At 43.0% G+C, this 12,356-nt stretch overlaps 1 protein-coding gene and 1 non-coding gene across 2 annotated transcripts in view; both read left to right on the forward strand.

The window, feature by feature from the left end:
• The window catches only part of DNAJC11 (DnaJ heat shock protein family (Hsp40) member C11), a 67,538-nt gene that overhangs the window by 39,343 nt on the left and 15,839 nt on the right, over positions 1-12,356 (forward strand). The window contains exon 5 of the mRNA XM_068986001.1: positions 12,207-12,335. Within this exon, the coding sequence (XP_068842102.1) occupies positions 12,207-12,335 (129 nt within the window). The remainder of the gene's footprint in view (positions 1-12,206; positions 12,336-12,356) is intronic.
• Positions 7,396-7,468, forward strand: TRNAG-UCC (transfer RNA glycine (anticodon UCC)). Its single transcript has one exon. It is a non-coding gene; the product is annotated as a tRNA-Gly (tRNA).

The following is a 12,356-nucleotide window of genomic DNA, read 5'->3' on the forward strand; positions in this document are numbered from 1 at the left end:
CAGTTGGGTTCTAGAAATGGCCCTCTACAGATACCACCCCCCTGCTCCCTTGGCTGAAGTGCAGTGCCTTCCATGTGGCCAGCCACCTGTGAGTCCTGCCTTGTGTGCGGGTGCTGCGGGGTGGGAAGGAGGGAGTGGGTGCTAGCTCCATTCAGCAGGTGCCTCCTTCCCTCTGGCCCTGTCGCCAGTGGGACCCAAGCGAGCGCACAGGCTCCACGTATGCCAGGGCAGCCTGGGGAGCCTCGCACTTGCCATCGGGGCTCTGGATTCGGACTCCACCCCCAGTTCTGGGCCCTGGGCCCAGTCACTTCTCCAGCTTTAGCTCCGTTTCTCCCTGTGTGAAATGAGAGGTTTGCCATGAGGCCCAGAGCATAGGGTCACATCCTCAGACCCCAAAATCCTTAGCTTCGTCACCTGATTCCTGTCTTTCAGGCTATGTGCGGTCAAATTCCTCTATCTGCATTTCCTGCTGGAAAATGCCAAGCTTAGGTTGTTGGGTCCCAGGGTCTCCAGGGCACTCCATGTTGAGGAGGGGAGGGGATTTATAATCAGACAGATGGTGAGGTTCGTCTGCATCCTTGAGGGCTGAGTGTGACTGGGGTCTGAGGGGACTACCCTGGCCTTCCTTTCTCCATCCTTAAGATCATACGATAGGCTTGTTCTCTGCCGTGTTCACGTCATATTGATTACTGTCATCCCTTTCTTTTGCTAATACCCGTAAATCTTCTCTCTCTGGACAGCAGCCAGTTCTGGGAGTCAGACTTTTCACTGCCTTTTTAATGAACTTGTCCAGACCTCATAAGAAGCAAGATGTTAAGTCAAAGATTGTTTAGTGGGCTTCATTGTCTGACTTTGAGAGTATCATTTCCTTTCTTTTGGACCCTGTTACGTAAGAGTTTCGTGGAGATTGTTTCTGGGTTCCCTGGACCATTTGTTCTCCTTTCACTGTTACAGAGGTCGACATAAACTCCATGGTGATTTTATGTCTTCCTGATTTTAGAAGGGCCATCTTATCAGTGTGGTTTTCTATAATAGCTGAAAATCACAATTCAACTTTATCAGGAAAACAAAATGTAAAATAATGTGTCAAGGAAGACATGTAAGCCCAAAGTAGTTTCATAAAGTTTTTTTTTTAAGATGTGTTTTGGTTGCCATGCCTAATGATCATAGCCCTTGGAATGAGTCCATGGTTATAGCTTCAGTCTGTTCCATGGAAGTGACTCTGATGTCATAAACCGAATTGACTTGGCTGACAGGATAATCATGCAGAAGAAAAGCTGTTTGAACCCATATGTTTGCTGTGCTCAGTGGCAGAAAGGGGCAATTTACCATATGCAGAAATGGGCTGCTGTTGAAAGTGAACAAACCGGGATGGTGTCACCAAAGGAGAAGGGACCAGGTCGAAAAAGTGCTGTGATATTAAGTGGATCTTTGGTGGAGAGGCAAGGTGGCCAGCTGGAGGGGTGTATAGAAAGCTCTTTTACGTGGGTCATAGCTGCATCTGCATCCTGCCAGCGAGATAGCTGATAAACCAAGTGTCAGGATTAAAGGCTACAGGGTGGGGTAGTGGGGCAGCATTGTAGTTGGGACCGAGTTTCCTTAGAAGCCCTGGTAAGTTGAGTTAAAAACTTAAAAAGCCAGCTTAAAACTCAGGATTCAGAAAACAGTGATCACCGAATCCAGTCCCATCACTTCATGGAAAATCAGTCGGTTCAGTTGCTCAGTTGTGTCCAACTCTTTGCGACCCCGTGGACTGCAGCGCACCAGGCTTCCCTGTCCATCACCAACTCCTGGAGCTTGCTCAAATTCATGTCCATTGACTCAGTGATGCCATCCAACCATTTCATCCTCTGCGTATACATGTCCCCTTCTCTTCCTGCCTTCAATCTTTCCCAGCATCAGAGTCTTTTCCAGTGAGTCACTTCTTCACATCAAGTAGCCCAAGTATTGGAGTTTCAGCTTCAGCATCAGTCCTTCCAATGAATATTCAGGACTGATTTATTTTAGGATGGACTGGTTGGATCTCCTTGCAGTCCAAGGGATGCTCAAGAGTCTTCTCCAACACCACAGTTAAAAAGCATCAATTCTTCAGTGCTCAGCTTTCTTTATAGTCCAACTCTCACGTCCACACATGACTACTGGAAAAACCATAACTTTGACTAGATGGGCCTTTGTCAGAAAAGTAATGCTTTTTCTTTTTGATATGCTGTCTAGGATGATCATAGCTTTTCTTCCAAGGAGCAAGCATCTTTTAATTTCATGGCTGCAGTCACCATCTGCCGTGATTTTGGAGCCCAAGAAAATAAAGTCTGTCACTATTTCCATTGTTTCCCCATCTATTTACCAGGAAGTATTGGGACCGGATGCCATGATCTTCATTTTTTTAATGTTGAGATTTAAGCCAACTTTTTCACTCTCCTCTTTCACCTTGATCAAGAGGTTCTTTAGTTCTTCACTTTCTGCCATAAGGGTGGTGTCATCTGCGTATCTGAAGTTATTGATATTTCTTCTGGCAATCTTGATTCCAGCTTATGCTTCATCCAGCCCAGCATTTTGCATGATGTATTCTGCATGTAAGTGAAATAAGCAAAATGGCAATATACAGCCTTGACATACTCCTTTCCCAGTTTGGAACCAGTCCATTGTTCCATGTCCGGTTCTAACTGTTGCTTCTTGACCTGCATATACACTTCTCAGGAGGCAGAGAAGGTGGCCCAGTCCTGGAAAATAGATGGGGAAAAAATGGAAACAGTGGCAGAGTTTATTTTCTTGGGCTCCAAAATCACTGTGGACAGGGACTACAGCCATTAAATTAAAAGATGTTTGCTCCTTGGAAGAAAAGCTATGACAAACATAGACAGCATATTGAAAAGCAGAGATATCACTTTACCAACAAAGGTCCATCTAGTCAAAGCTGTGGCTTTTCCAGTAGTTATGTACAGATGTGAGAGTTGGACCATAAAGGAGGCTGAGCACCGATGCTTTTGAACTGTGGTGCTGGAAAAGACTCTTGAGAGTCCTTTGGACTGCAAGGAGATCAAACCAGTCGGTCTTAAAGCACATCAACCCTGAATATTCATTGAAAGAACTGATGCTGATGCTGAAGCTCCAGTACTTTGGCCACCTGATGCGAAGACCCAACTCACTGAAAAAGACCCTGATGATGGGAAAGGTTGAGGGCAAGAGGAGAAGGGGATGATAGAGGATGAAACAGTTGGATGGCATCATCAATTTAGTGGACATGAGTTTTATAGGATACTGAAAGAGGAACTCCCCAGGTCAGTAGGTGCCCAACACGCTACTGGAGATCATTGGAGAAATAACTCCAGAAAGAATGAAGGGATGGAGCTAAAGCAAAAACAATACCCAGCTGTGGATGTGACTGGTGATCTTCTAAAGCAAGATCTGGTGCTGTAAAGAGCAATATTGCATAGGAACCTGGAATGTCAGGTCCATGAATCAAGGCAAATTGGAAGTGGTCAAACAAGAGATGGCAAGAGTGAACGTCGACATTCTAGGAATCAGCAAACTAAAATGGACTGGAATGGGTGAATTTAACTCAAATGACCATTATATCTACTACTGCAAGCAGGAATCCCTCAGAAGAAATGGAGTAGCCATCATGGTCAACAAAAGAGTCCGAAATGCAGTACTTGGATGCAATCTCAAAAACGACAGAATGATCTCTGTTCATCTCCAAGGCAAACCATTCAATATCACAGTTATCCAAGTGTATCCCCCAACCAGTAACGCTGAAAAAGCTGAAGTTGAATGGTTCTATGAAGACCTACAAGACCTTTTAGAACTAACACCCAAAAAAGATGTCCTTTTCATTATAGAGGACTGGAATGCAAAAGTAGGAAGTCAAGAAACACCTGGAGTAACAGGCAAATTTGGCCTTGGAATGCACAATGAAGCAGGGCAAAGACTAATAGAGTTTTGCCAAGAAAATGCACTGGTCATAGCAAACACCCTCTTCCAACAACACAAGAGAAGACTCTACACATGAACATCACCAGATGGTCAACACTGAAATCAGATTGATTATATTCTTTGCAGCCAAAGATGGAGAAGCTCTAAACAGTCAACAAAAACAAGACCAGGAGCTGACTGTGGCTCAGATCATGAACTCCTTATTACGAAATTCAGACTTAAATTGAAGAAAGTAGGGAAAACCACTAGACCATTCAAGTATGACCTCAGTCAAATCCCTTATGATTATATAGTGGAAGTGAGAAATAGATTTAAGGACCTAGATCTGATAGATAGAGTGCCTGATGAACTATGGAATGAGGTTCGTGACATTGTACAGGAGACAGGGATCAAGACCATCCCCATGGAAAAGAAATGCAAAAAAGCAAAATGGCTGTCTGGGGAGGCCTTACAAATAGCTGTGAAAAGAAGAGAGGTGAAAAACAAAGGAGAAAAGGAATGATAGAAGCATCTGAATGCAGAGTTCCAAAGAATAGCAAGAAGAGATAAGAAAGCCTTCTTCAGCGATCAATGCAAAGAAATAGAGGAAAACAACAGAACGGGAAAGACTAGAGATCTCTTCAAGTAAATTAGAGATACCAAGGGAACATTTCATGCGAAGATGGGCTCGATAAAGGACAGAAATGGTATGGACCTGACAGAAGCAGAAGCTATTAGGAAGAGGTGGCAAGAATACACAGAAGAACTGTACAAAAAAGATCTTCATGACCCAGATAATCATGAGATGGCTGGATGGCATCACCAACTCAATGGACGTGAGTTTGAGTGAACTCTGGGAGTTGGTGATGGACAGGGAGGCCTGGCGTGCTGTGATTCTTGGGGTCTCAGAGTCGGACACAACTGAGCGACTGAACTGAACTGAACTGAAGAGATGATGAAGAACAGAGAAGCCTGGCATGCTGTAGTCCATGAGGTCGCAAAGAGCAGGACAGAACTGGGCAACTGAACAACATCAATGAAACTAGTCAGTTAAATGATGTACATCACAATGTGTTTGCCTATTAAAAATTCAGATTATCAGGCTGCTACCTGGGAATCTGTGTTTTTACAAGTCCCCACCCCAGAAATTCAGATGGGTGGCTGAATATGAGAAGAATACAGAAGAATGCAGTAGTCTACAGATGAAAGAATAAAAAGGTATATTTTTTACAGTGTTTCATTAATGGTTAAAGAGCAAAGGCAGAGATTGACTTAAGGAGGGATATTTGGTCATTCAGGAGGATGGTGATCCAGTGGGTTTGTAATTTACAGATTGGAATAAGTATTTACAAGTAGCAGTCAGCTACTTCCCTTTGTGTTTAGCTCATTAAGTCTTTGAATCTTAGCAGTTTGTAAATTTTATTTAGTAGCTCAAAACTTGAGAAACTAAGTAAATCAGATTCTTTTGACAACCTGTGTACTCTTATGACTGTGATCTGATTGAAAATAGTATGGAACCATGGGGTGTGCTCCCCCATCGAGTCTGTTAGCTCTGGTTGAGGCTGGGGTGGGGGGCATGGAGTGACTGTCCCACGCTCTATATTGAAACTTTCAGCCTCAGAAAAGTCACAGAGTTCTCAGTTGAACATCTGCAGCTGCTGGGTGTCTTGCAGCAGTTTTTCAGTAGTGTTGTCATTGCATGGAAAGGTCTGTACGAGACTTGTCACTGTCATTGTCCTTTGATGCTCTGACAGCAGAGTTAGGTGCCCTTGGACATAGGTCAGCACACAGTGGTGGCCTGCTACCTCTTTCTGTCCAGCTCAGGAGCTAAGAAGAGTTACTTGTTTCAATGGCTTTTAGGAAATCAAAAGAATAATATTTTGTCATACATAAAAATAATATGAAACTCAAGCTTCAGTGTCCATAAATACAGTTTTATTGTTATATAGCAAAGCTTGTTCACTTACACATTCCCTTTGGCTGTTTTGCGCTATAGCATCAGAGCAGAGCATCTGCCCACAAAACCTTAAGCACTGATACCAGGCTGTTTATGGAAAAGTGTGTGACTACCCTGCTGTAGGAAAATAAGGTGAAATGTGCTCATGGCAGGGAGAAAACAAAATACTTTAAAAGTTTTGTGTTTCATACTTAATAGCAAAGATTATTTGAAAGTATTTTCCTTTGTAAACTTTTCATTTGATAAAATCTGATTTAGTACCAATTTAATAATAAAAGGATATAAACTTGCATATATTGAGTTAGTGGTTGGAAGAAGTCTAACCTAAATCTGCCTCTCATTCCTAAGTCATGTCTTCCCACTGTATGAAAAGCATATTATGTTGGAAGTGAAAATGAATTATAAGTTGCAGCCAAACCCTGTTTGACGCATAGGGAAGTATAATTCTGGTGCTGTGACCAGTCAATTTTCAGAAGGTCGTTTTCCTGGAAACAGAAGAAGAGCAGAAAGCATCAGGACCACTCTCTGAAGTGAGGACATGTCCTTGCAGCCTCACAGTGACCTGATCAGTCCCTGTCTGGGGCGGCTCCTCAGACATGGCTGGCACCTGAGCCTCAGGTTCTCCTCACTTCTCCACTCCTCTGGGTCATTTTTTTTCTCTTTTGGGGGGAAGGGGCGGTCATTTTTCATAAACTTGTCAGCACCGAAGGCTGTCGAATCACAGAAGTGACCGCTCATTGGAGTTTTTTACTATTTGGGCCTTATTTAAAGAAACAACAAAATAGTTGAGAGAAAGTGATGCCTTGAGCACTGTTTTTAAACTTCTAGAGTCTGCTCTCAGAGAAGGCAGTGGCACCCCACTCCAGTACTCTTGCCTGGAAAATCCCATGGGCGGAGGAGCCTGGAAGGCTGCAGTCCATGGGGTCGCCATAGGGTCGGACACGACTGAGCGACTTCACTTTCACTTTTCACTTTCATGCATTGGAGAAGGAAATGGCAACCCACTCCAGTGTTGTTGCCTGGAGAATCCCAGGGACGGGGGAGCCTGGTGGGCTGCTGTCTATGGGGTCACACAGAGTCGGACACGACTGAAGTGACTTAGCAGCAGCAGCAGCAGCAAAGTCTGCTCTATCCTCTGGTGAGTCAGTTGATTGTCAATATGGAGTTAACACAGATGTTTATCATTTCAGAGGTTTTCTTTGGGAAAGGAAAGAAAACCGTCTTTAATGTTATTCTGAAAGTTTCAGCCAATACAAACAGACAAATAGTAAAAGAGATATAAATATTGAAAGGATTTTCATTATTTTCATATGGTGTGATTGCCTGTCTTTATTTACTTATTTGGCTGCATGATGTGACATGTGGGATCTTAGTTCCCCAAGCAGGATTAAACCCATGCTCCCTGCTTTGGGAATATGGAGTCTCAATCAGTGGACCCCCAGGAAGTCCCTGATTGCCTTTCTTTAAAGAACCAACTGAGGGACTTCCCTGGTAGTCCAGTGCTTAAGACTCCCAAGTTCGGGACTTCCCTGGTGGTCAAGTGGTTAAGACTCTGTGCTTCCAACGCAGGGGATGCGGGTTCAATCCCTGGTCAGGGAACTAAGATCCTACATGCCACGCAGCAAGGCCAAAAATAAAAACTAAAATAAAAATAATTAAAAAAAAAAAAAAGACTCCCAAGTTCCCAATGCCAGCCACCCAGGTTTGATTCCTGGTCAGGGAACTAAGATCCCACTTGCTGGAACTAAGGATTTGTGTGCCACAACTAAGACCTGGTGCAGCCAAGTAAATAACTATTTTAGAAAGAAAGAGAGGCTTCCCTGGTGGCTCAGATGGTAAAAAAAGAAAAATCTGCCTGCAATGTGGGAGACCCAGGTTCAATCCCTGGGTCAGGAAGATCCCCTGTAGAAGGGAATGGCTACCCACTGCAGTGTTCTTGCCCGGAGAATCCCATGGACAGAGGAACCTGAAAGGCTACAGTTCGTGGGGTTGCAAAGAGTTGGACATGACTGAGCGACTAACACTTTCCCCTTTCACTTAGAATAAGAGAACAAGCTGAAAACTCAGGAGTTGAATGAATTGGCCAGTGAGGAAACCCACATATGTAAATCAGTGGCTCGTGAATCAGTGGTTCATGATCCTGCTTCCCTCCTGGCCCCAGCACAGAGCCAGAGGAGCCGGCAGGTCAGGCCAGGTGGCTCTGCTCTGCGCTCTGGTGGTTCACATCCTTCACGGTCAGCCAGCGTCCTCACAGTGACCTGTAGGCGGGGCAACTATGCCATTCATCATCCAAACTGGGACATTTTTGAGAGTGAAAGGGATGTTTACAAGAAAGTAGCAGAAGCAGACTCATTATTCTTGGCACACACTCACATACTTTAAGTTCTCTCTCTGGTATTTTGTGTTCTGGTTACGTATTGCTGCATGACAAACCACTCCAGAATTCAGTGGCTTGTGAGAACGATTTGATCTCCTCTCACACCCGTGGGTTAATGGGACTCAGCCCGATGGTGTTTGCTTGGAGTGTGCTCGTGTGCTCACAGCCGATGGCAGCTGTATCCTGTTGAAGAAGAGGCACACGGGTGCCCCTCATAACTGCAGCTGGGGTGGCTGAGGGTGGGCTGCCATTTCTTACATACAGCCTCTCCCTGCTCTAGGTCAGGCTTCCTCCCAGTCCAGCAGCCCAGCAGTTGCAAGATACTTGGGTTGTTACAGGGTAGCTAACTCCCCCTGAAAAGCACATCCCCAGATGAAGCTGCAGGGTCCCTTGTGACCTGGCCTTGGAGTCCACACCATCCCGTCCACAGCATCCTCTTGGACAAAGGCAAGTTCTGGGTCCATGCAGGTCAAGAAGGGACTCTGAAGCCTGGTGTTCCCACATGTGGGATTCTCAAGGCCACACTGTCACCGCTGTTTTTCTGAAGAATGTCTCCTCAGTGTCTTTTTTGTTTTCCTTCATAACATTGCTGACCATATTCATACAAGGAGCAAATTTATTTAGTAGATTTTGACATTTTTGGCATATTTGATTCTTCTCTGTATACTGTAATATTCTTTTTCTTTTAGTTATTTCACTTAGCATCTTTTAAAAAATTGTATAATCGATTTACAGTATTAGTTTCAAGTGTACAACATAATGACTCAAAATCTTCATAGATTGTGCTCCATTTATATTTAAGAATAATACCCTCTAGGTCCATACATGCTGCAAGTGACAACCCTTTGTCCTTTTCTATGACTGAGTATATTCCATTGTATATATATATATACCACATGCTCTCCATCTGTTCCTCTGTCAGTGGACACTTTAGGTTGCTTCCTTGTCTTTTGTAAATAATGCTGCTGTGATATAACTTAGGGGTACATACCCTTTTCAAATCAGTGTTTTCATTTTCTTTGGCTCTATACCCAGGAATGGGATTGCCGGATCATATGATAGCTCTGTTTTAGTTTTTTAAGGAGCCTTTCCACCGTGGCTATACTGGTTTACATTCCCACCAATGGTGTGGTAGGGTTCCCTTTTCTCTGCATCCTCACCATAATTTGTTACTGTGGTCTGTAAACTGTAGTATTCTTAATTGAGAAAATACTCTCAATTTTAAATTTCTTTGTTTCAGAACATGTAAATATTTTTCAAAGGTATTGTCTTTTTGCCTCCATTCAGAATACTTTTTTTTCTTTGACAAATTTCTGAAATAAATTGTTTATGATCTTTTGAATGCTTCAAGTTGAGATGCCATAAAACTGTAGGCAAACCTTGTTAATTTCATCCCATTCCAGGAAAGAATATAAATTTAATTGAAAATGACAGCTCCACCAGATGATTCCTACCCAAAATTGAGATATTCCAAAATGCCATTCTATAATTTCAAAATGCAGTAAACAGAGTTCTTATTTGTTTAGTTTTTCCTTCCTTGAGAGATCAGTTTCACAGTATTCTTAGTTACACAGTTTTCAATGATTGCAGTTTCTTAAATATTTTAAAGTTGCATGATTTAAGGGTTTTTCAAAAGCAGTTCTGCAAAGGTTCACACCTTCCTAATACACAGATTTAACACATGCTGCAGTTGTTCTATTCAGAATAGGCTTCGCAAGAAATGATCTTGTTACTCTGAATACACAAAAGTGTTTGTGTATTTTGACAACTTTAGCTTTATTTTCCATAGGCAGAATGTCACAGCTCATTTTAACAAAATTATGCATCGTGTACACTATAATTCTAAGACTATTTCTGCTCCATGGGTTTCTTGATTTAATTAAAACACTTTTACCAGGAGGCTGTACCTTCACCAAAATTGGTATTTGAGTATCACCACAAATCACACCATTTTACATTCAGTGTGGAGCTTGTTGACTGAGTGCAGTAACATTGACAGTAATGTCAGGTGTTCCACTTTCAGCGAATCAAAGTCATTTTTCATTTGAAACGTCTGGTTGACACCGATGTAAAACTGGTGCATTATTAGCAGTTGTGAGCTTTTGCTGATACCAACTTATAAACAGCTATTGCTGTATCTTTCATGTGTGCCTTATGAACCTTAGCATGGAAAAGAGAGTGAAATTAACATAGAGGAACTACCTTTTGATCTAAATGAAAAGTCATTTTTCCACAGCTGTATGTAAATACCCCTGCTGCTGGCAGCCTCACTTTTGGCCGTACTTTTTAAAGAACAACTCACTATTGAAGATGCTGGTGTTTCTAAGGCAGATCTGAGGCTTTTAATTTTCATATGGCTGGAAATTGGCACTGTGGATGGTCAGTGTTGAGAAACAGTTTTTAGGGACTTCCCTGGTGACACAGTGGATAAGAATCTGCCAGCCAGTGTAGGGGACACAGGTTTGATTCCTGTTGGTAATGAAAATGGGCTTCCCTGGTAGCTCAGCTGGTAAAGAATCCACGTGCAGTGCAGGAGACCTGGGTTTAATCTCTGGGTTGGGAAGATCCCCTGGAGAAGGGAGAGGCTACCCACTCCAGTATTCTGGCCTGGAGAATTCCATGGACTATATAGTGATGGTGATGAAAATACTGTTGGTGATGACATCACTTTTTAAAAAACATCTAGGGTGATTGCTGAGCCAACCAAAACATCAGGGTTAAACTGTGTTATCCCAGATAAATCCCACCTGTGCCGTTTCCCATGACCACCCAGGCCCGGCAGCCTCCAGCCCCTCCTCTGCTACCTCCCTCCCACCACACTCCTCACAGGCAGATGGATACTCGCTGTCTCCTCCTGCGTTTCCCTCACACATTTTCATTCACAAGTCCCCTTCCCCAGGAGAAAAACACATTTCTCCTAAGCTTCTTTTAGGGTGATAGAAGTGTTCTGTATAGTGATTTTGGAGATGGTTTCACAAGTGTACACACCTGTCAAAACTCATGAAATTGCACACTTCAGACAGGAGCAGTTTATATTATATGTAAATTAAACCTCAATAAAGTTTTTTTCATGCACTGCAGAGAATTTAATGAAAATGTGTGTGGAGTCATGTCTTTATATGTTGGACTAAGGTAGCTGCCCATTTGAGGGACTTCCTGGTGGTCCAGTAGTTAAGAATCTACCCTGCAGTGCTGGGGACATGGGTTCGAGCTCTGGTCAGGGAACTAAGATCCCACATGCTATAGGGCAAGTAAGCCCACACACCACAATTAAAGAGCCTGCACGCTGCAACAGAGATGCTTTGTGCCACAACTAAGACCTGACAGAGCCAAATAAAGTACTTTTTTTTTTTAGTATCTAATTTGAAAAGTCTTATGACAGTAAAAGAAAATAATAAATATTGATTTCCTGAGTAAAGAGCATTTTTATCAGTCAACAAAATTTTAGCTTGTTTCCTGAGAGAATAAGGGGTTCTGTTTCTCATAACTTGAGGCAGAATAATTTTTAAATCTCCCATTTGATATAATTTGGTTTGCACTTCTCTGTCTTTGAAGGTATTTTTTTATGTTTTAAAGAAATTTAAGGTACTTTGTGACATATCAGTGTTTAGAAAGAATTGAATATTAAGAGTGTTTCTCCCATGTAGCTAGTTTGTGGTTGTTTTCTGCATTTGTGGGTTAAATCCATAGATAAGCAATAGAGAGCCATGAGCAGGGCAGTTTAATTTCATTTCCCACCACTTGTCCTCGGTAAGTCACTCGCCCACTTCACGCCTGATTTTCTGACTCTAGAAGACGTTGGTGCTCGGCCGCTGTTTTTGTGAGCTGTGACATTCATGCTCTGTGGGCCAGTGGAGTCCGTGAGTGCCCAGTGAATCCTGCGGCTGCTGGAGTGTGTAGTATTGTCTTTCTTCCCACAAATCCCAGGCCTGATGCTGACGGCTTGTTTTTCTGCCACAGGGGACCATCAGCGTTGGCATCGACGCCACTGACCTTTTTGATCGCTATGAGGAGGAGTACGAGGATGTGTCCGGAAGTGGCTTTCCACAGATTGAAATTAACAAGATGCACATATCACAGTCTATTGAGGTAAAGCACACAGACACATCC

This window comes from Capricornis sumatraensis, chromosome 14 (genome assembly GCF_032405125.1).
Source record: "Capricornis sumatraensis isolate serow.1 chromosome 14, serow.2, whole genome shotgun sequence".
NCBI lineage: Eukaryota > Metazoa > Chordata > Mammalia > Artiodactyla > Bovidae > Capricornis > Capricornis sumatraensis.